The sequence below is a fragment of the Rhinolophus hipposideros genome, assembly GCF_964194185.1.
Source record: "Rhinolophus hipposideros genome assembly, chromosome: 1".
NCBI classification, from domain to species: domain Eukaryota; kingdom Metazoa; phylum Chordata; class Mammalia; order Chiroptera; family Rhinolophidae; genus Rhinolophus; species Rhinolophus hipposideros.
Genome location: NC_138047.1, coordinates 30,085,564 through 30,110,548, shown reverse-complemented (window position 1 = coordinate 30,110,548; position 24,985 = coordinate 30,085,564). Strand labels below are relative to the sequence as shown.

Here is a 24,985-nt window from a genome sequence, read left to right as displayed (position 1 = left end):
CTGACTGGGGCCCCAGTCTCAAACTAAATTTAATTCATGTTTGTATGGTTAAGTAGAAACCTGCTAACGTTTTAACCACTGAGAAATCAAAAGCAAACAATTTACAGAATCTTTATTGTAAACAGAGGTCATTAATAGTTATTACAAATTGAATGAACTGAAACTCAAGTTAGCAATCTGAAACAGATTTATAGGTTTATTTTATATGGCATAATTTGTAATGTTTGCCCCCCTCAACACGTTTTGAAAGATTACTAAAATTATCAACATTTCAATGGTATCTTTTTTATCAAGTTTAGCACCGAAACATTCTTACCCTCTTAAAAAAAAACAAAAGTCATTCAAACTAGGTAGAATCTCCACCTTTCATCAACAAATCTATTACACAAAATTTGTTTTCTCATAATGCAAAAAGAATACAAATAAGTATAGTTTTAAATATTGTAGACCACATGTAGGCAGTCCCCACCTTGTGTTGTTTTCCATTTTTCCTCTCTGCCCATTAGTTTTGAAAACATTTCGCTTTTATTTCCTTTGTCTCCCTTGCCATTGCATCCCACTTCTCAAGTAGTGCAGTTATTTAAACAAGGATGTGTCCCCTCCTCTCCTGGGACCCTGTCATCTACTTTTCCCCGGTCACTGCTTGTCACATCAGTGCTCATTATAGGGGAGGAACAACCAGCAGAAAGAGGAAAGTTAACATTTCAGTTTATAGAAAAATACCACCTGATAGTGAGGATGAGTAGCTGAAGCTTTACTTTATGCAAAATAGGTCACAGGTAAAACAGACAGTTTGTTCTTGATCTGCTTTCCAGGGAATTTTCCAGGTCTGCATTTCAGTGAAAAAGCAGGGATGACCTTTAAAGTGTTCTCAAATACTACACCTGTTACCTTAACAATCAATTCTATAAAAACATCAAAATATCCTCTCATGTCCAAAGCACTTAATGGAAATGTATCAAAAACACAAGTATTTCTCAGAGGAGTAAAAATAGATTATTTCATGAATTACATTCAATAAATATTTTGTAACATAGCATCTGTAGTGTTTGTAAAAATATTTATTTAAAGAAATTTTCAAAGCAAATCTAAATAGAGCAGACAAGTAATGAATGTAAAATTTAAAAATATACTATGTATCTGAATGAAAATTCCAAAGGATTTTTTTCTGAATATCATTCAGATATTAAATGATACTGAATGTATTAAAATAGATTCTGAATGTCACTACAACTAATAACACTCAGAGGTCATAAATTTTACTTTCTCTTTTCTTCATTTAAAAACTGTACTCAGTACTATGTAGTAAGTCAATCTCTATTTTAGTATACTTTAATGACTATTGATAATCTCTAAGGCATTTGGTTTTTCTATCAAAGAGAACTGTAACAACACTGAATGCAAATTGTTTTTTGTATTGATTTTTTTATCTACACAGTTCAAAGTGACCATGACAGGATATTGTCATAGTTGAATGCCGAGTAGGGCCTATGATTTATCACTACTGCCTACTTTATAGCAAACTACTTTGAAGTCTCTGCCCCTGATGTTGTGTTATGTCTTAATAATACCAGAGAGTTCCTCTCAATTTAAATATAAAATATATTAAAAATCAACCGACCTGAGGGTTGTAAATCATTACAGTGGGATGGTGATATTAAGAGCAGAGTCAGTTCTCCTACTTCCTTAAAATTACTTGTATTATTTCCTGCATTAGCACTGTTTAGTCTAGTGCTTCCCAACTGTTTTCAAGGCATGACACACGTTAAAAAGGGTGCTATCGCACATTGGGGTGAAGCCACTGGGCCATTTCTGGCCAGCGGGACTTACCTGGGGCCATGGCCTCCCTAACCCCCTCACTTCTTACTGTGTTGCCCTGAGGGCTGAGGGGATAAATACCTTGGCAACCCTTTTCCCCAGTTCAGGTACTCCAGTGTGCCAAGGCCCATCAATCCGGAAAGTAGGGTAACCCATAACTAGGCCATCGAACATCTCTATAGTATAATATTTTGGAATTGGCTTAGGATAGTTTAAAATCTAACAGGGATTGGCTATTTTCTTTTTGACACAATTGAGTGACTGATTTTTTTTTTTAACAAGAGTAAGCATACCTGTTTTGTTTGATTCTTACCTGTAAGTTTGAATTAGTCTTTGTTCAACTTTCTACAGTATTAAATAATTAAAACTACAGTACTGATATTGAAAAGAACATGGTATTTGGAAGCAGGTACATCTAGGTTTGACCCACACCTGAATTCCAACCCCAACTCTGCTATTTCCTATGTGACATTAGGCAAATTTCTTAACTTCTCTGATCCTCAGTTTCCTAATAGGTAAAACTTGGATAATAACATCTACTTACAGAGCTCTGGTGAGAATTAGAGATACAACACATGCAATGCCCAGGACAAAGCCTAGGATATATAAGATGCTTAGTAAATGACGGCTATTATCATTATCTAAAAGTTAAAGCTGAGATGGATAGAATTTTAATTTCTACCACATTGTGAACATTTAATATTTATCAATATTTAACAAGTAAACATTCTATAATATTAATTTCTTCCTTGTGCAAAACTAAGGAACCACAGTTTCTTATTATCTCACATACGTGAAGTTCTTTAATAACTTCACTTGCATGTGAGAATATGGCTGCAAGTTAACGCGCCAAAAACCTGTCTTTGCTCTAAGAAGCCATGAGACACAGTGTGTAACATTTACGGACAATGTGTACCTTTTAAATATCTTAAGTGGGTCTATCTTTATTTAGTTACCAAAAGCTTACTTACAGGGAGTCTCAACAGTTGCTTCAGCCCTTTATCCTTTAGACAAGGAATAGTGGAATTTTAAAAACACTTTTTAAAAGATTAATTTTGACTTTATTAATTTCTGATAATTACTTTAGAGAACTATAATTTGAAGATCAGTGCAAATTAATGAAACAGAAGGTAGGCTCTCTGAGAATATTTTAAATATGGAGATTATATATAATACATACAGTAGTGCTCTGCAGATAAAATAATTATCAATGATCACAAACTCTGTAAAAACATGATTTGCATGCATACTTAAAAAAAGAGTCAAGTCCAGACATGAACATATGGATGACCTCTCAGGTTCTTCTAGTGAGTGTTACCACAGGGGTTGCCTGCGATTTGGCAGCCCATGTTCTGGCCCGTGACTCGCACTTTGAAGAGAGTTCCGTCGGCACACATACAGAGCTTGTAGCGCACCCAGTCGCCAGGACCAAACTGGTCTCCACTGGAGGAACTGGGGAGGCGAGTTGTGCTAACCATCACAGTTCCATTGAGGATGATGCTGTTTTCCTATTAGGAGAACAGTATAATTTATTTACCTCCACAAATGAGGATAAAACAAATCAAATAAAACTTATTGGCATATTAACAAGAAGGCAGTAAGAAAGAGTAAAGTTATGACCAAAACAAAGAAAACAAAACTAGTATCAAGATTCAGCTAGTGACATCTTAGTAATAGTTTAAATGTATACAAATATATTTGTAACACAATTTATTTCTGTTAAAATTGTATCAAAATTCCTAAGTGTATAATAAGACTAATGTTGATAAAGTCTTAGATCATTTTTATTTGTTTCTTCCTAAGAGAGTTTTAACAAGATTACTAGTTGATAAGTTTCTGACGATGAGCAGAAAAAGACTTTTTCTCCTAGAGAAAATTAATTTCCAATGTTTTGAACACCTCAAATGAGGATTCAAACTATACAATTTTGAAGACCGGGCACTCGAGGGAAACTGCCTGGAGGTTTTCTTCCTCAATCCCACTGTTCCAGGAACATTCTTGTATTGTAGGCTCCCTACCTCCCTTTTTTAAAGGAATTCCTAAGCTTCTCTCTCCTTTATTCCTTTTCTTTTTTCATTCATTCAACAAATAACGATTAAATGTCTACTATGTGTTAGACACTATTCTATGTGCTGGGGATGTAGCAGTTGACAGACAAGCAAGGTTCAAGTTCTCACACAGTTGACATTTTAATGGGAGAGGGGCAGTAAACACATGGGGAGGTAAGACAAATATGATATCTGAGAAAAATAACTCAGGTAAAGTAGGGAGAAAGTGACCAGGCAGGGGTTCTACTTTACACAGGGCGGTGGGGGAAGGCCCCTCTGATAAGGTCACGCAGCAATGGAAACCGGATTATGTGAAGGAGTAAACCATGTGCGTAACTGGGGAAGAATACTCTGGGCAGAGGAAACACTACACACAAAGGCCCCAAAGTAAGATGTGCCTGGTGCTGTAGGAACAAGAAGGAGGTCAGTGAGGCTGAAGCAGAGAGAGTGAGGGAGAAGACTGGTAGGAGATGAGTCAATGAAATAACTAGGGGCCACATAGGTAAGTCCAGGGAATGGACTTTGGATTTTATTCTGAATCAGACAGGAAGCCATTTGGAGGGTTCTGAGTAGGGAAGTAGTACGATCTTTTAAAAAGGATCATCCTGGCTGCTGTATAGAGAACTAACTACAGGGTGAAAGAGGAAGCGGGGACCACTTAAGGGCTGTTCCAACAGTGCAGGTAGGAAATGATGATGGTTTATAGCATGGTGGTAGTGGTGGTGCTGGTGGTGAAGGTGGTAAGCAGCAGCTAGATTCTGTATGTCTTCTGAAGGCTTTGCTGACGTACTGATAGGTACCACTTAAGTGGAAGGTAATCCTGAAACAAATGTATGTTTGGGGAGGGAGGGAGGATATGAAGATTTTAGTCTTGTTGAATCTGAGTTGCCTATTAGATACTGAAGTAGAGAAGGTAAGAAGGCAGGTGGATATGAGCAGCACAGTTCAGAGGAGAGATTAAAGAGAGAATTTCAAATTTGAGAATCATCAGCTTATAGAGGGTATTTAAAGCAATGAGGAAGTTGGTTATGAAGTAATGAAAATGGCTAATTGACTATGAAGTGATAGTATATGGAATAAATAAGTCTTAAGCGATGACTTTTCCAATTTTGTTCCAGTGCTGCCATCTTGTGGTCATTTAATACTGTTTTCTTTAAATTGCTGAAACAGTCACTTTTTAAAAGTAGTTTGAGAAAACTCTTTCTAATGATTAACTATACAGTTAAAAACTAACCACTAATATTAACTGAATTACAAAGCTAATTATTATTTTAAATACTGGCTTTTTCTTTAACTGTGGAGAAAGTGACATGTATGTATATTTTAAAGTATTTTAATATTTATCATATTAACAACAGGTAGAATTTTCAGGGAGGAAAAATAAAAGATTTAGTAACTCACTAGTGGCTAAGTACAAATCTATAGCATCTATTGCTTCTTCGAGTTTCTAGTGCAGAGAACAGCCCACTGAGACCATTTTTCAACACTATTCTCTTAGAGAAATGGCTTCTTACTGTACAGTACATGTAAAAAATACTCAGTATTGCTATTGAATTTCTTTCAAGAATCACATTTTAGGTTCATCTTTATTATTTAGAGGTTGGAATATGTGCTTTAGTGGGAAAAGCTATTTTTGAAAGTGAAAGAACTTCAATTTTTTAAAGTTTTTTCCCCCTAAGATCTATGAAATTAAATTTAAAAAAGGAAACATTTATTTTGTAAGTCCATTGGTTTAAGTTCTGTTTTTTTCATTGAATGCTTGTTAAAACAGATTTAATTAGCTTTAGTTAAGTAGCATATAGCAGGTGCCCAAAGACATTTTGAACAAATATACTTTCACCAGGATTGTGAGTAGGTAAAATGTTTTTGGATTTATGGCTCCCTCATATGAAGTATGTTACCTATTAAAGTTCAAATATAATCTGTAACACACAGAGAAAATCTCACTTTTCAATAGCTATAATAAAGGCAAAAGGTTTTTGCTTTACAATTAATAATAGATGTATAAATAAAAATACATTTTATATATTTGCTATTTGATTTTCACATCACTGGATACAAAACCCTGGAAGGGATATGAAAAATCTAACTGAAAAAATACCCTGGCAACTTTGTGGAATAGATACTCACTTTAATCTTCCAGAATTCTCTTTTGGAAGTTTTTTTGTTTTTGTTTTTGTTTTCCTTTTAAAATAATATAGGTATCACTATGTAAAAATTTTTTTTTTATAGAAAATAACAGGCAAGCAGAAATAAAATTAAAATTAAAATCATCTATTATCCTGCAACCCATAGCTCATCATTGTGGATCTATTGACATACCTGCCGGGTTTTTATAAACATACATATGTTCTGAAAAGTAAAAATGAGATATTTCACAAATTGTTTTATAACTTTCTTTTACTTCACAATCCATTTTGAACTTCTTTCCATGTCAAAAATATACAACTATACTGCCATTTTCAATAACTGCATATTATTCCACATATGAATTTATGTACCCAAGAATCTATTCTCTTAAACTCTTAAAAAATACTCACTGCTTTTAACTCCATATTACCACCCATGTGAAATTCAATGGTTTTGCCCATAATGAACACTCCTTCATTTCCACGCACTATAGCACGCCCATCAACTTTTATATTTAAATCACTAGTAGCATTGCTGGTAATCTGAAAAAAAAAAAAAGAAGCAGTGAAAAGAGTTTCTAAATTAAAGTGAGAATTATTATCACAGATAGTGGAATAGGTGTTTCAATGTGAAATGTGAAAGGCAAGTGTTTTCATTCACATTTTACAGATGTTGAGATAAAGAGAGATGACTTGATAATGATCACATCAGCTAGTTAATAACACATCTAGAACTAATCTGTTCCATTGCTCTGGAATTTCTTTCATACCACTAGCAAACAGTGAAACTCCCCTCCCATTTTGTAACTTCAGACAATAATTTTCTTTCATTAATAAAGCAAAGAAAATAAGTCATACCCTTTCCGTAGATGCTTTTTGAACATTCAAACTTTTCACTCCACTTGGTAAATGAAACTCATGAGTTTCGTAGTCTGTGCTGAATAAGATATTTTGAGTCCTTGGGTCGAAAAACTGCATACCAATGTCACTTGTAATAGAAGTTTTGTTCTTTTCTACACTGAGCTTTGTTGTCCCTTGCTGAAAAACAATCTTCAGAAAAACACTTTTCATGAATGGTTTCAAAGGAGACTGCATCCAAACTTCATCAAAAACATTGTTAGAACACTCTGTAATAATAGACTAATTTTAAATAGTTTTAACTGAGTCTGTCTATCCCCCCTCCACCCACTTGGGAGAAGAGTTCTTTAAATGAGGGCTTACGTGTTTATTTGCTTACACTGCTCTGCACAAATACATGGGTAACAGGGCAAATGCACGGAGGCTGATGATGGGTGGAGGAGGTAAGGATACCTCCTTGAGGTTCTAGGCAGTTACAAACATGTGTGACAGCAGCCACTTGGCATGGGCTGCCACTGACTAGATGGGTGTACTCTCTTCTAGACTCCCAAAAGTAGAGGGTATTCTAATCTGGGAAGGTGCTTTTTTAAAATGGTTTCCTCGTAAGAAGAAAAGACTAAACTATGTATTCTTACAGTAATTACATCACAGAAAATGCTACCATGGAACAAAATCCAGATTAAGAAAGTATCTAATATTAATAAACTGTAAGACCAACAATATTATTAAATATATTTATGAACTTTCCCTAAAGGAAAACATCCATTTCTAAGAATCAACTCTAGATTTTCCAAAGAATTTTTCTTCAATGTCTCTCAATTAACGTGGTAACTTACAGGCTGGTTGTTGCCAGTAATCACCAAATTTTCATTTCGCCTTCCTCCTACTGTGCTCTTATAAAGAGGATGTATAACTCCCATGTCAGAAACTTGCTTAAATCGAAGCAGACCACTTTCATGAAACTCCATGCTGTCACAGCCATTTGGTCCGATGCGAATCACAGCCCAGATAACAAGTGTAATCTAAACAAGAAAACAAGCCCACTGTTAATAGGTGGCATAAATTTAATTAACATAATTGGAAAACAAATAGAAAAGATAACTGCCAAAGGATTAAACTTTCTAAAGTGTTTTATAGGTGAGATGAACATATCAATTGGTTTTCCAATTATAAACAAAATCAATTTTATTTTTATCAAGGTATTACATGCAAATAGTTAAAAGTCAAAAAGTGCTAAAAGGTCTATAAAAAATAAAGAGCAGTTTCTTATTTTGTCTACCCTCTCCATATCTCATCCAGGACATCCACTTTCAATAATTTTCAATATTTCGTCCAGAATTTACCTCCTTATTTCTAAATGATATGTGTATATTGTTTCTTCACTCTTTAATTTTAGGTTTTATTTGTTAGTTTCCTATTTTAGCAGGTAAGAATTTTAGCTCATCTGTATTTCTTTTCCAACTCCAATCTCAAGTTTTGGTTAAATCCATGTTCAATACTTTCAGTATAATAACTATGTAAATATTATTCACTGCTAAGCCAAATACTGTATTATGATGGCAGATCCTTTCCTGTACTTTGTGTCTCTGAATTTAATATTTGTTTTTCCTTTGCTTAGTTTCTTTGAAAATCTAACTAAATGTTTTCAAACCTTCCAACATTTCTGCCAAATGTCTCTCACTAAAACATTCGAGAGGTCCAAACCTCTCAGATCATTTATAACTTCTATTTTTCTCTCCCAACTTTCTTGGTTTTTATACCTTCTTTTGGTAGTGCACATCCTCCAGTGGGCTCCTTAAAAATCTACGTGAAGTAACATTTTCTGAGAGTGTGCATGGCTAAAAAATGTCTTATATTCCCTCCCATCTGATCGATAGTCTAGGTTGGTATACATTTCTAGATTAGAATCTGTTTTCTCTCTGAATTTTGAAGGCCTTTGCTTTCTTGTTTTCTAGTGTTCAGTGCTGCTTTTGAGAGGTTCAATGCCACTCTGATTTTGTATTCTTTATACATAACCTGCTTCTTTTTCCTCTGGAAGATTTTAGGATTTTCTATTTACTCTTGGTTTTCTTAAATTTCACAGTAATGGCCTTGGTGTGAATCTTTTCTATGCTGGACCCAGAACGTAGTTTTCAATTTGTTCTCGGAAACTTTCTTGATTTGTTTGACAACTTTCTCCCCAGTGTGTTCCCTTTTCTGTTTCTGAAACTCCTATTAACAGAATGTTACAGTTCTTGGATTGATTCTTTGTTATTGAACTTTCTGGAAGAGTTCCTTTTCTTTATCTTCCAATATCCATCCATCCGTATTTCTAGGAGTTGGTCCGTCTTCTTTAATTGCTCCTTTTTGATGGCATGTTATCCATGTTTCATGGATGTAATGTCTTTTCATTTCTCTGAAGATACTGATTTTAGGGTTTTTTTTGGTTGTTTTTTAAGTTTTCTGTTATTCATTGCATTTTTCTCTATCTCCTTGAATTCCTACTTTCCTCATGGTTTGGATATTTTAGGTCGCTATCATTTTTCCATTCTGGGAGTTTTCCTTCAAAATATATTGATCCTTTGTGGCTCAGTGTTCATATTTAACAGTGAGGTTGCAAAAAGTCCATGGAAAGTTCTCTGTGTGGGGTGGGGTTTGTGATTGACAGGCTTGCAGGAGGGAGATCATGTGACTTTTTCACTGGGACCTGCCAAAGGTAATATCTTCAGGTTTGTTTTCCAGGTGCTTCAGTTTCTCCAGAGGAGGCTATTTTATCTCTTGCCCAGGGTATCTCTTTCCTGGAGTATCAGAAAACGAGGTGGAAGATAAAGACAAAGGAGCCTGGGAAAGGGAGTCTCAGTGCTCACGATGTAGACGTCCCTGCTTTCTGTAGGGAACCCCACCCCTACTTCCTCTGTGCAACAGCCTCAGGCAGAAAGAATCCTCTCTGGGTGCCTCACTGCTGGCTGGAAGGCAGAGGAAGGCTAGGGATCTCCTGGCTCCTTCTACAGATTTTCGAACAAGCTGTTTTCAGTTCCCGCCTCACCTCTGCTTTTTGGGGTACTTGTACTTCCAGTTCCTGAGGCATTTCGGGGTTCTGCAAGGCGCTTTCACCAACACACCCTGCAACCTCGTCTCACACACACAGCAGTTTCTCTTCTCTGATAAGTTATCTGCTATTCCTCCTCCTCCTTTTTGTCTTCATATGTTATGATTTAGATTTCAGTTAACTCCTACTTTCTCCTAAGATATTTCTGTCTCTTGACATTTTCACCTTGGAGATGAGCTTTTTAGAGAGGAAGGGGATGATAATATCTTTTCTCTGCCATCTTAATCAAAAGTTTCCAAGAAAATAAATTTACAAAATAAAATAAATTCAGTATATGTGCTCCTAGTAAAGCTATTTACAATATCAGCTCTTTTTGATTTAAGTAAAGAATTAGACACGAATGTTTTGGATGTACGTAAATACAAAGGACTGGTTTGAGAGTATTAGAAGTAAAGAAGAAAGTAAATGGAATCACTTTAGAATTGCCGAAGTCCACGGTCATCATCAGTGGTTAAGTGCACCAATAATCACGCTCTGAAAATATGTATCCACACACATGCCAGAGGGTTTCAGATTTAACCCTCAGATAGTTATGCCCTTGGATTGAAACCCTTCTTCATTAAAAAAGCAAATATCTTTGGAAAAGGCAACATACCAGGTACTTAGCACCTTAGTGTAAACCAGCCTACCAGATCCTTTCATTCTTTGACAACAGAGATTTAAGACTAAAAGAATAACACTTTACCGCCACCCAAGGGTTTACAATTTTAAAATCTAGCCAAGGAGACAAGACGAAGTGTGGGAAAAGCTGAATGAAAACAGACACGATTATATTATTTAAGAGAGGTTTTAAAGGCAATAAAAGCAATAAAATAACCTTGGCAAAGGTCTTTTCTGCTGAGTTGATCCTACCCTTTTAAAACTTAAGTCCTTTAAAGGGAAGGATCCATGGACATTTTTTTCTAAATAAAACGAATACATGGCAATATTAGCATGTTTTTATATATAAAGTAGTCATTAAAACACAGTAAGAGATAAAATGTGTAGAAAAGAAGAAAGTAAGAGGATCTTGAAAGAAATGATAGAAACGAAGTCCATGATTTCACTGAAAAACAGATGAAAAATTCCCCATGGTAAGGAAAAAAAGACAGTGCTGCGCTGCATACTCACGATTAAGTTGATGACAGCCAGGATAAACAAGAGGATGATCACACAGATGGCCAGGTTGCCCTTCCTCCCTCTCAAGCCTGTTTTATGGAGGCGATCCTCATCAATGGGAATATACCCGGCTTTAAAGTTACTGTTGTGCTCCTTGTTGACATTTCTTCTCTCAACAGCCTTCTCACGCATGGACTTCTTTACAGGACCATTGGAACTTTGCTAAAACAAAGTACAACACATAGGGACAGCTATAGCCTCTCTTTTTGATGCATTGATTTATTAAGTGCATATTCATAACCAAAGAAAGCGGAATTGGTTAGTGATATATTTTCCACTAATAAACTTCAAGCCACATTTAGTTGCAGGCGATCAGTAAGGGCCTTACTGTGCTTGGAGGTGTCGTAGAGGAGAACTTTCAGTGTGACTATTTGATAACATATTTCCATTCTCTGCTGTGAACAGTCCTACTTCAGTAAGTGTACAGTTAGCTGATTTGGGGAAAGAATGGACATACACATTTGTTTGCTTGTGTTTTTTTAAGGAGGGCACAGCTCACAGTGGCCTATGTGAGAATTGAACCAGCAACCTTGATGTTATTAGCACCACGCTCTAACCAACTGAGCTAACGGGCCACCCCCTAAAAAGTTGTTTTAATTTCCAATATGGTAAATATCAATGGATACAACCCACATAAACGAAAGTTCTTTGGAATTGTCTATAATTTTTAAGAGTTCAAAGAACCTGAGACCAAAAAGTTTGAGAACTCTGACTTAGACTGTGGTTGAATGACATTTTAGGTAATAATCTGGCCCATCACGAACACAAAAGAAATGGGTAGAAATGGATACTGTACAATTTACATATTTTATAGAACTCTGAGAAAATTTATTAAGTAGGTATTTAGTGAGCACTTTATGCTTAAGCACTAGTAACATAAATAGGAATACAAACGAAATATAGACCAGGATCCTTATCCTCTAGACATACAAATGTGATTTGGGTATATGGAATAATTAGCATGCAATAAAAGATTCTGTATGTTCAGGTGCCAAAATCAATGGTATAGACAATATATGCTGTGGAATTCAATGAGAGAAGAGACAGGTTGGCTTGGAGTTGTCAGAGAAACCAGGAGTAGGTGGGTCAGATCTGATAGTTCAGGGAGAATAAAGTTGGACATGTAGGGCAGGTTGTTAAAGTTCTTGGACAGCTGGGTCCAAATTCTAGTCTTTATGTCTGTTTAATTGGGAGTCACTGGAGATTTCTGAACATGAATGGCACATGTATGTTTCAGGATGCTAAATGTGGCATTGGGAGGAGCTAGGAAAGAGGATTAAGTAGACTGTAAGCAGGCTGTTGGGGATGCTGTAGTAATGGAGGTTAGTGGAAATGAAGGCCTAAACTAAGGTGGGATGAAAAAGGATAGATGAAAAAATATACTTCAACAGAAAAGTTAACTGAATTTGTAGCAAGGTCAAAAAAAGAACCTCATGTTTACTGAATGATGACTAGTTAAATATGGGGAATGAAGGAAGGAGAAGATTCTACATATGTTGCATTTGAATTGAATGAGAAATACCACATGCCTCAAAGCCCATAGGAAGGATGGGATATTAGGTCAGTCAGGAGTAGAGATAGATTTGAGAGTCCTCAGCCTAGAGGTAAGTTAAATCTATGAGACTGTATCAGTTTACTGTGAAAAACAGTACAGAGGGAAGAGAAGAGCCCAGGATATAGTCCTGGGAAACTTTAAATATGCAGGGAATGTGGACAATGAGAAAGACAATGGTAAGAAAATTAAGGATGTGTACTGTTGCTGAACTTGGTTTGTCAGGAAGTGCCTCCGTAAGATGAACTTTGAGAGTAGGAATTAGTCCTGAAACAATGCCAGCATGTGCACATCTAGTTTTGAGTTCAGAAGGAGAAAAGAGGAAAGAGGGAGACTAGCTAAAGAATCATGTACTGTTAGAGAAAAATTGTGCTTTTCTTTGTTGTTGTTGTTGTTGTTAGTACCTCCCCGGTCCTTCAATTTGTAGGAGGACAAGTATAGTTGATGGCAGAGGGAAAGATGCCAAGAGAGGCAGGAAAGCAAGTGGTACAGAGTACAAGAGAAAAGAACAGTCTTACAGGGCATCCCACATCATTGAAATGGTTTACACCACAAAAGGAAAACCTTCTTTTTCCTAGGGATGCCAAGAAAGAGAGGAGAGGGTTACTGGAATCTCATCGGGGGTAGCAGGCTGGTTGAAGGCTTACGGAAAAAGACAGGAAAGAGCATCTTGAGTAATGTGGTAGATAAAATTTTTAAATTCCACAAAGCAACGAGGACAGCTCTGTAGAAGAGAATTCAATCTACTCAATAGATTTTATCACAAAACACGATGCTGAATACAGTTGTGGTGGTTGTGTACCTGCAAGAGGTGCGACATCTATCAGGGTGCATGACACTGCGGATGTTTTAGAGTTGAATATGCATTTTGATAGATACCCCCCTCCCCCCGCCAAAGATAGTAAAATCCCTTAAGGGAAGTGTGTGTTCTTCTACTGTTCACAGACATGTGTGACAATGCTGATAGATGTGCAATTTAAATATCTTAGCCAGAATTTGAATCTAGGTCTGATGAGAGAGACAGGGCAAAATGCATCCCACCTAGGATGCATTCTTTACTCTTCTCTGCAAATTCACGTGCACTATTATATTTATTTAATGCACTTTACATTTATTGAAGAGTTATTATATGCCAGATGTTCAGACTACTAAGATGAGGAAGACACGGCACCTACTCTCAATGAACTTACTTACAGGTAAGTAGGGTAGATAGTCAGGGTCATTAACAACTGCAGTTCAACGTGGCAAGTGCCGTAGAGGAACAATGCACAGACACCGGAGGAATGCAACTCCACTGAGCGAGCAGAAGCATCAGTGAAGATTTTTAAGAAAAGTTGAGGTTTCAGTTGAATCTTGAAAGATAAACAGGAGTTAGGCAAAAGTGCACCTATATATGAAATGCGTACAGGCATTGTATAGGAAAGGGTCAAAAAGGTGTGAGAGCTGTGGTTAGAGGCCAGTAAATGAATGGATATAAGTACCATGTCAAGAATGATGGATTCTATCTGAAGGTGATGGGGGAATACTGAAGATGTGAAATAGGCGAGTGATACAAGAGAATTTGCATTAGAGCAAAATCAAACCAGTAAGAGACGAACTGGAATGGACGAGTTTATTTTAGGTCCCTAAGAATGACTCTTCCAGTGACACATCTCCAATAGATCTCTAAAAGCCGTTAATTATCTGAGAAAATCTTCCCAGGAAAAAAAAGATTTTCTGGAGACAGAATGTTGGCTGCTCGACTCCTATTTATTTTTTTAAACAGTGTTGAAGAATGGGACTTTTTCAAAAGACACTACCATATCATAGTGGGTTTTTTTTTTCTTTAAGGGAAATAACAGTTAAAGAAAGAAGTGACGATGAAAATTATTTTTATAACAAATAACCTTAGTAACTATCGGTCTGTGTATGTATCTTTACACACACACACACATTCACGTATAAATATACACATATGTCCAGCTTGCTTTTGGAGGAAAATAGCCTTTGAAACTTTTCCAAGTTACTAGTTCACAATGCCGATCATGAATTACTTCATAACGCATTTTTAAAAATGCTTTTAAGCCAATCGGTCAGGAGACCGTTTCCTACCGGTGACCAGATCTCCAAAAACCACAGCGCGCGGAGACATCGGGGTGCCTGCACCTCTCCATCCTTACCGGGGACGACAGAAACAAGAAGCGGCCGCAGGCTGACAGCCGGCGACAGCTGTGCCCTGGCTGCCGGCGGGGGCCTGGCGGCCGCGGGGCCGAGCTTATTTTTACCCGCATCCCGGCGGTGCCGCCGAGCGAGCGCACGTCCCGGCTCGTCCCCGCGCAGGCTCCCGGCAGCCCGGCCTCTTAGGACGGCGACCCCTGCTCCTCGCAGCCGAGGGACAGCCAGGCCCGGCCGAGAGCCCGGCTCGCTCCTCCTCCCCCGCCCCGGAGCCCCTGCCCGGGGGCTCGCCCGGCCTTGGCCGGCATCCCGGGCTGCAGACCGCGCTCCCGCCCCGCGCCGCGCCGCCCCACGGAGCCCTGCTCCCCCGGCCAGCCCCACGCTGGACCCGCCGGCAGGACCCCGGGGCCCCTGCCCCTGCAGTCCGCGGCCGCGGCGGGGCTCACAGACCTGCTCGGCCGCCGCCGCCGCCGCCGCCGCCATCTTCCCGCGGCCGCCGCACCTCGAGCGCCTGCGCCTGCGCCCCGGCGGCCGGTGGGGGGGCCCGCGGCTCGCTGCCCCCCACCCCGTCTGTGGGGGGGGGAGGTTCGGAGGCGGCGCCCCGCTGCGCCCTGCGTCCAGGGCGGGGGCCTCGGGGACGTGTTTCCTTCCGCGCACGGCGATGCCACGCGACTTCGGGCCGCCTCTGGACTCTCCGGAAAGGGCGCCCGCAGAGTGCCGAGGACGCCTCTTCTTCCCCAACCGCGTTCCCCGCCGCGCTGGGCCGATGCCATCCCCGGCGGGCAGATTCTCAGTCCTTCGCGGGCCGGGGTCTCCCCGGCTGGGGCCCAAAAGGGGCGTTTTCGAGAGTAGAGGGGGACGAAGATGGGGTGACAGTGGGCGACAATGCGGACAGAGGGTAACCAGTTACCAGCTAGCCTGCTAAAATCTTGAAAGCGTAGAGTCCTCGAGGAAGACACACTGTCACTTTCGGGGATGCTTCTTAACTTTGGAGCGCCTGTGAAGTTTGATGCCTGTTTCCGTGGCAGTGGGGGTGGGTTTACCATTTAGTATGGGAGGTAGTGTTGTCCATGTTATCCTGGGAAACCTAATTTCACAGATATTTACTGCACACCAGGAAGCCACCCAAATGTACACGTAACCTTTCTTTTTCTAGGAACTAGGTCAGTATTGCTTTTTAATGACTGGAGTCATTATTTCACTAACTACCTGCTTTACATCAGAGGATTGCTGTGAAGTTTAAATAGACAATCTGACACATAATAAATCTCTCATAAACAAGGGATAAACTGGGATATCAGGCAAATTTCTAAGACAATAAGCGTCAATGCTATGCTAGGCATTGGAAGTAAAACGACAAGTTATTCCCTTCTCTAGACAAGATATTCCCTAGACAAGATATTCCCTTCTCTACTCTGATTTTGGCTAATGTCAGTACCGAACTGTTCATTAATTTCTGTATATATTCTTTTCCAAACACTAGAACAACCTGAATTAAATCTCTAGGCCCACTCCTGCCTGGATCTCTAGGACAAACCTGCATTTTAGGCAGGAAGACTGTAAGTTACAGCCCAGGGCTTTGGGAATCAGCAGTAAGATTCTGTGAATAGTCTGGCTCTGATACCATTTCTTGATTTAGATCACTGGGCCTTTGACTGATCTTCAGTTCCTGTCTCCAGTTCAGTTACTCTAATCTTTCCTATGCTTTGCCTCTTATTCCTCTGCTTGGCAAGTCCTCATTTTTTCTATCCTCCCAAGAGTCCACTAAATTCTCTTTAAAGGTTCCCCAGGCTCCCATGGGCAGTTTTAGCTGGTCTTTCCCTTAATTCTGCTCCTAGTCTTTTTTAGCACTTCATATCATTGTGTTTTGTCTTGTTTACCTGTCTGATGTCATTTAAAAGACAGTGAACTCTATCTGGAAGGTCCATGTCTTACTTGTTGTTTTACGTCCAATGCCTAGCATAGTATTGACGCTTATTGTCTTAGAAATTTGCCTGATATCCCAGTTTCTAAGATTAGAGTCCTGCCTTTACTTTGCCAACTTCTCTCCCACTTAGGTGGTAAGATAACTGATAATTCATGCCGAGTGTCCCTTTGACTATCTGAAAGATCACCTTTTTTTGGAGTCCTTATTGCTGATCTCCACCTCTCTGACAGGACACCTTGATTCTCCTTGCTACCAATTGCTATAGCCTTTAAAGAGAGATCCAATACACTCACATGACCACATCTTTAATGTGATCATTTCCAAATGTATTATCTTCAAGCATTTTTCCCCCTGAAATAATAGTATTTAGAGTCTACTGTGTACCTGGTAATCTCTTTCTAATTCTCCCAGCAATTTTATGAGATAGGTCATATTATCCCCATTTTATACATGAAGAAATCGAGACTCATAGAGGTTAACCAGGTTTTTAACTAATAAAGAACCAGAACTGAACGTAGGTCCACCTGATTAAAGTCTTTGCTCTTTCTACCATGTAACACAGTCTTTAATTCTGCATTTCCTTTTGCCTGTTGTAAATATATTAGCATTTAGAAGTACAAACCAAGGCTAAAGTTCGAATCAGATCATGAAGTACTAATCAGATTCACTCACTTTATAGTGGTTTGAACAGTGTCTTCCCCCCAAAAAAGATACATCCAAGTCTTAATTCCTGGTACCTGTGAATGTGATGTTATTTGGAAATAGGGTCTTTGCAGGTATAATTAAGTTAAGGATCTCAAGATGAGATCACCCTGGAATAGGCTCTAAAGTTAATGTCTGGTGTCTTGTAAAAGAAGAGAAGACAGAGGCACAGAGAAGATGATGTGACAGAGGCAGAGATCCGAGTGATGTGTCTACAACCGAGGAATGTCAAGACTATCACCTGAAGCTAGGATTGAGGCATGGAGCAGATTCTCCTTCAGGGCTTCCAGAAAGAACAGACCCTATTGATTCTGACTTCTAGCCTCCAGGCAGTGAGATAATAAATTTTTGTTGTTTAAAGCCACCAAGATTGAGGTAATTTGATACAACAGCCCTTAAAAAAACGAATTCACAAATTCAAGCTCAAAACATCCAAAAATTGAACTCAAAATCTTTTCCCCAAATCTGCTCTTCGTGAATTCCCTTAGTGAAGGATATCGCCATTTATTCAGAAACCTTGAAATCATTTCTAGTGTGATCTAAAATACAAACTCCATCATGTCACTCCTCATGCAGAAGCTTAAAATCGTCCAGTACTTTCCATGATAAAAATTACACTCCTTATTTAGCACATAAGGTCCTTTACTTCCTGGTTCCCATCTACCTCTGTTTAGCCTTCTTTACTGCCTCTCCACAAACTCATTTTTACTCTAGTCCCGTGCAACATTTGCAGTTCTCATCTACTTAACAGAATGCATCAAGTTCTTAAAATCTCTGTGCCTTTGCATATGTGGATATTTATCTTTTTTATCTACCTGTTCTTCTTCTGCTAAAAGTTCTTCTCTGCTAAAAGTTAGCTCAAATGACCTCTCTGCTAGGAAGCCTTTCTCCCCATCACAAATTTCTGATTTCTGTGCTCTTCTGTTATCTTCAAACACGTCTCTATTGTCACACTTATCCCACTACGCTGAAATTTATTTACTTGCCCATTTCTCTTGTCTGTGAATTCATACCTCTCCAAATCTCACTGGTCTTTAAGGACCACCTTCAGCTCCACCTCCTCCTGTCAATTACAGCCAATCATTATTTCTCTCTCTCTCTCTCTGTCTCTCTGTCTGTCTCTGTCTCTGTCTCTCTGTCTGTCTGTCTGTCTGTCTCTCTCTCTCTCTCTCTCTCTGTCTGTCTCTCTCTCTCTAACTGTTATTGCACCATTTCCTATGATGAACATTTGATACTTAATAACACACTATCTTGTGTTACTTCACCTTTCATGCACATATAATTTACTCCCAGGTAAACTATAAGCTCCTTATAAAGTAGGGGCAATGTGTTAACAGCTTCTGTGTTGCTCCAAATCCTGAACACATTAGCAACCAAGTATATAATATGTACCTAGTAACTTTGATGAGTGAACATTGGGCTAATTTTTTCCATTAGATAAAAAATATTACTAGTACCTAAGTGTTTCTGACGTGTCTACTTTAATGCTCTCACCTTGCATTACCCCAGAGAAGAACCTCATTAGCTCTCACCTCTGTGTCTCCTAAATGTTCTTTCTGGGTCTAGTTCTGCCCCCCTCCAAAATTAGCCTCTAGGACCTCCTATGTGACATAAAAAAGAGACCAGAACATACTATTTACCTATGTACAGCCCTTTGCTGCTTCTCCATGGCCTACAAAATAAAAACCACTTTCTTTAGCTTGATATACAAGACTCATTGTAGCCGAACCCAGGACTATCTTTTCAGTCTTTTCTCTGATACTATTGTCACAATGGAGTAGCATTCGTCAGTTCCTGCCTCTCCATGTAATTTTATGCCTCTTTGCTAGTCTGTCCTGTTCCATTTTCTCTTCTCTTCCTCCTCTGAGGAACTCCTCTCCATACTTCCAGAGCTGGCGCTAAATGTCACTTTCTTCCACAACTTGCCCTGATCCTTTCTTCAGGGGGATGGAGGAGGAAGTAAGGGAAGGGTCAGTGTTTCCATAGAATTTTATATTTAATGTAATTTGTCACACTGAACTATGGTTGTCTATCTCTCTCCTGAGTAGATTGTGGGAGCAGGGACTGAGTCTAAGTTTGCCTTCTTATTAAGGCAGATGTTTCTGTCATACTACAAATTCAATACATGTTTATCAAATGTGCTGAAAACCTCTATTTCAACACCCTTCACCTTAGAACTGACCTCATGCTGTCCCATGTCCCTCTCGGGGTGCTTAAGGGTATCTTACAATGTAGATCATGCCCACTGCGCCTCTGCAATAGCTTCATTAGCTTATTACTCCTTCAATGACCATTTTCATAAAGTCAAGTATTTGCCATGTATTTAGCTAGCAGAGCTGAAAAGATTGAGGGCAAGGGTGTATTCTTTTTTAAATTAACTATAATGATGGAAACCTGGGTTGAGATAGAAGGGGTATCTTGTGGCTCTCAAAAATCACAGTAAATTGTGTTTTTTTTTCCTTCTAATCTGTTTGCTATAAATGTCCTGTAGTTTATTTACGTGCTAAGGTGATACAGTTGTGATATATCGTGCTTCCCCGAAAATAAGACCTAGCCAGACCATCAGCTCTAATGCATCTTTTGGAGCAAAAATTAATATAAGACCCGGTTATATTATATTATATTATACCTGGTCTTATATTATATAAGACCGGTCTTATTTTTATATAATATATTTTTGCTCCAAAAGACACATTAGAGCTGATGGTCTGGCTAGGTCTTATTTTCGGGGAAACACGGTATTAAAAATTTCTTATGTTTTTGTAGTTTAATTAATACAGGGCATGAAATAATTTTACAGAAAAATTCTGAACTGTTGCTCTGAGCAGGGAATGCTTATTGGTATTACACAGAAAACAGAATCTCTGCTTCTATCCAGAGGGGGAACCTGTCTTCAGCTCAGATCCCTACCAATTACAGTTGACCCTTGAACAACATGGGTTTGAACTGTACAGGTCCACTTACACACAGATTTAAAAAAATAAATACATACAGTACTGTAAATGTATTTTGTCTTATGATTTTCTTCTTAACATTTTCTTCTCTCAAGCTTACTTTGTTGTAAGACTACAGTATGTAATACATATAATGTGCAAAACATGTGTTAATTGACTATTTATGTTATCGGTAAGTCTTCCGATTAACAGTAGTTAAGTTTTTGGGGAGTCAAAAGTTATACTTGTATTTTCAAGTGCGCAGGGGGTGGGCACCCCTAACCCCCACATTGTTCTTTCTCCAGTGGATTTTTGTTTTTAAATCTTTTCCCTTCCAGTGTGGCAGAGAACAGAAAGGACCAAATGAAGCTGATAAAATGAGAACACAGGGCACTCAGGTTAGAGAACACTGAGTAAATGGATAAATTAGTGTTTTTCTACCTACGAGTGGAGACAAAATGCCTTGGCAATGCCAGCAATAAAAACAATTTAAAGGAAACATCATGCACGCGAGTCAGCAAAGGCTAAAAGATTTTCTTCAAATTGTAATATAGGCCCTGAACCAAAGGCGCAAGGTCCTAATACAGACAGCTGTAGGACAAGAATAGCATGGCACACACAGAAGAGGATTCGGGGCGCCTGAAAAAGCATCCAGGCCAGAGTAGAACAGATTAGTCTTCAGCCACACTGACTAAGGGTTTGCAGTTGTCCTTAGTGAGGAACAACTGGAAATTATGATGAAGATCCCACCGCATATCGTTGTAGCTTATTGAATATATTTATGTTTGGAGTAGCACGAAACTACATACACAGCTCTCATTTCACTAAGTGGATTCTGTTAATCTTTTGTTGGCTTCATAAAATCACAAATAAAATTCTCTCCAATACCAATGCAGGTAAAATTCAGAGCAGGCAAAATGTAGGACTTTCAGAAAGTGTATTCTGTCCAGATGTTTGACACATTACATTTCTCTAGAACAAATGGCTTCTGGCTGTGTGACAGAATTATGATACCATAGAACAACAAACTCACTATTAAATTTGCTTTCTTCAGACTCAAAGGGATTATGACATTAGATACAAAGCAGCCAATCATCTCCTTCCTCCCTTCCTTCCTCCCTCCTCTCCTTGCTTTTTTCCTTCTTTCCTTTCCCCGTTGTGTTAACAATTCAGTTCAACAAATTTATATAGAGGGTATAGAACATACCAGTTGCTGTGCTGGAGATATAAAACTAAATAAGCCTCTTCTTTTCTTCAGGAAACTCACAAACTTACATAGGAGGCAGACACGTATAATATCCTGTGATAATTGCAACAATATTAACACGTCTGGAAGTTAAAAAGAGAAAACATAAAGAAGAGAGTAATGAACTCTGAGCGGTTGGGGCAGTTAGGAAGATTTTTGTCAGTTTGAGTTGGGTTTAAATTAATTAAAAGTGCAACTATAGAGAAATCCCTTGTTTATTTCCTGGAGGTTAGAAATATTAGTTATTCCAGCAAGCTTGCAGAATAAATTGTACTTAAGAAAGATGTTCAACTTTTGGTGATTTGCTAATGCTCTCAGAATCTAGGCTTGTCCCGAACTGAACTGTGAACCAAAAGTTGAAACAAAGAGCAAGGTTTGCTCAATCTGAACCTTAACCAATATGTTAAAAACCAAAACCAAAACCAACTAGCATTAAAGAATGTCACAACTGCAAGAGATCCTGGAACTCATTTAACTCTTTGAACAGAATTTTTACCTTGTTGACTGCAAGCTTGTAATTAAAAGCACACAGATTCTTTGATCAGAAACAGACTATTTTCACACCAGGCTCTAGCTCTTGTTTAATTGACTGCTATCCAGCACCCTTAAAAGTTCTGGAGAGGGGATCATCATTAAGGGCACTTATGAGACTGTCCACTTATTCCTACAGGTATGGAATTTCTAAGTTTGTAGCAAGTAACATCACCTGAGCTGAAAAATGGGTGTCAATTGCTTGGCTCTCTCTTTGATGACATGTGTTCTAGTATAACCCCCTGGGCATTGATCAAAGGTGACTGCAAGAAACAATCATATCATTTTCTATATTTTATTTAAAAAAGGGGGTTATTAAAGACATCTTCATCTCTGTTGTTCTATACTCTTTAGAAAAGGATAAATATATTTTAGAATTAGTACCAGAAAAATGCTTTTCTATTCAAAGAACTGGTATATATATTTTAAAAAATTAATAATCATAACTCCTTTTCCTTTCTGTCTTGGCTTCCACAAAGTTCAGAAATAAATGTAAAATAAGGCTCAGTCTTAGTTAGTATTTAGGCTTAAAATTGGGGCATATTTCCTTTTTCCATTAAAAATATTTCTAAATGTAAATGATATTATCTATAGGTTGGTGCAAAAGTTATTGCAGTTTTTGCAATTATTTTTAACCTTTTAAACTGCAATTACTTTTGCACCATCCTAATTCAAGTCTTTTACTGTAAGCCATCTCAGATCCTTTTCTGGAAATAGTAGGGGGTAAGTAATGAATAAATATGTAAAACATTTCCTTTCTTTTGAGTCATTGAGTACTATGCTATTTTGTTATTAATAAAAAGTTCTTACTATGCACAAACACACACCAGAGTTCTAGGGAAACCAAGAGGTACACGAAATGACTACAGGCCTTAGGGTCTTGAATCTAGTTGTGCTGCTAGAGCTCTGTAGAGACAAATAACATCACATAGCATCGTCTAAAGGGATTGCAAAGATCTATTCTATCCTAAGACTCTAAGTCTAACAACTAAATTAGTAATATGAACATTTGGTCAAAGCATATTCTGTTTTGAGTCTGCTTAAATATTGATATTTTGGCTAACACTTTCCTGAGGATGGTCGAGTTTTGGGGTAGTTTTGTTTCTGAATAAGCTTTTATAAAAGTAGTCGTGTTCATGGTAGAAATTTGGAAAATCAGAAAGTATAAAGCAGCAATTAAAATCACCCGTAATCAGACCTTGAGTTCATAATGCATAATATAACACAATATACGTAATTTAATGTCCTGCTTTTTTTCACTTCACATTACACATTGAGAATTCCTAGAAACTAGATAGTCTTCAGTGACAGGACTTTTATTGTGCAACATTTCTTTGATTTGCTCAACCAATGCCCTATTGTTGGAGATTTAGATTGCTTCCAACCTAATTTTCTCTATTAAATATAATACTGTGATCTATATGCATAGTAATAGTGATGATAGCATTTGAGAAGCACTTACTACAGTATATGCCAAGCACTGTACTAAGTACTTCACACGAATTCTTATTAGTCTCATAATAATTCTATGAAGAATTATTATCCCTTGTTTACAGATCACGAAACCAAGGATTAGAGGTTAAAATGCCACAGCAAGGAAGAGGATTTAACTCCTAATTTGACTAAATATTCCAACTTGGTTTTTATAAATACATAAATAGGTCTGTTCAAAGATTCTAATTGCCTGTTGAAATATGCAATTATTGTCTCCAAATTAAGAAATCTGTGAGATTCCCCCCTCCCAATTCCCTTCTTCTTTCTTTATATTTTTAGGAAAAAGGTGCCTAATGCATTTTATTTTTTTACATTAGTAATTGTTATCCTACTATGATAGAATAATATGTGTTACGTACCCTTATAGTCATTTTGTGGTCTACAGAAAATAGTAGAAGCACAGGTTCCAAAAATGAGCCTCTCATTTTTATTAGAGGACAGTCAAATCACTGTATTTAAGAGAAATAAAAACAAGAGGTGGTCAAGTTTTGAATTTTACAGTACGTGGACATATACAATGTTCATATATTTTCAAGTCCCTAAAGAAAAGAAACTGAATTAAACTAGTAAAGTGAGCAGAGGTCCTGCTCCACCCTACTGTTTTAATTACTAGATAAGGATGATTTGCTAGCAGTACATCATTTGATGGCATATAAAATAAGGACTTCTAAAGTGCTTAACGATGGTTGAAATGGTTTCGTTTCAAACTATTATTGTGGTTTAATACATCCTTCTGAAACAGTGTCAAAACAGGTCTGAACTTTCACAAAGTCTCAGAGAATGCAGAATTAAATGAACCTTTAAAGTACTCAATGATTCTAAAAATATACTAACAAATCTTGTCTAATCCTGAGGGATTCGTTTTAATTTGTGAACATCCTGGAACTAAAATCTATTGACTTGGGCACCCACCCAGTGGGCCAAGGAACAAAGGAAATGATAGAAGTTGGAAGAAGTGAAACTTTAGTTAAAGCAAGTTTCATATACATAAGCCCTAGGTATCACAAATGAAAGATTAAAGGCCTGAGAAGGGCAAGAATAAAGAAGGCGCCAAACATGCTTTCCTAACCAAAACTTCTATAGAGAAATAATCGTTGCTTTTCTAGACAAGGGGTCTCCAGCTGACCCCCTGCCTGCCTCTCCCCCCACCCCACCCTCCCGCCCGCCCTTATTCCACGCTGCGGGCCTGTCTCCCGCAGCCGCCCTCCCTAGTCTTGGTTTCCTCCAGCCCCTGGCCCAGCACCGAGTCTCCGGGGTAGGAGGCGCCCTCGCCTGGGCCCGCAGCTGCAGCTTTAGGAGCAGCAACACTGCGCCCCCTGGCGGGTGCCCAGGAACCCTGAGGCTTCT

General features: G+C 38.4%; 1 protein-coding gene across 1 annotated transcript; it reads right to left on the bottom strand.

Annotated features, from left to right (window-relative positions):
* Positions 1-87: 87 nt before the first annotated feature.
* SGCB (sarcoglycan beta) lies at positions 88-15,350 on the bottom strand. The gene is made up of 6 exons (XM_081061547.1): positions 15,256-15,350; positions 11,052-11,261; positions 7,690-7,875; positions 6,854-7,045; positions 6,407-6,538; positions 88-3,326 (listed from the first exon to the last, which is right to left on the bottom strand). The coding sequence occupies exons 1-6, from the start codon at positions 15,286-15,288 to the stop codon at positions 3,123-3,125; spliced, it is 957 nt and encodes a 318-aa protein (XP_080917673.1). The 5' UTR covers positions 15,289-15,350; the 3' UTR covers positions 88-3,122.
* Positions 15,351-24,985: the final 9,635 nt, after the last annotated feature.

Bases quoted from the DNA above. Each gene is read 5' to 3' on its own strand.
- SGCB (XM_081061547.1), bottom strand. From the start codon at position 15,288: ATGGCGGCGGCGGCGGCGGCGGCGGCCGAGCAG. The intron at 7,876-11,051 runs GTGAGTATGCAG...TTTCTTGTTTAG, and splicing joins TGGCTGTCATCAACTTAATC to ATTACACTTGTTATCTGGGC. The intron at 3,327-6,406 runs GTGAGTATTTTT...TTCTCCTAATAG, and splicing joins GTAATATGGAGTTAAAAGCA to GAAAACAGCATCATCCTCAA.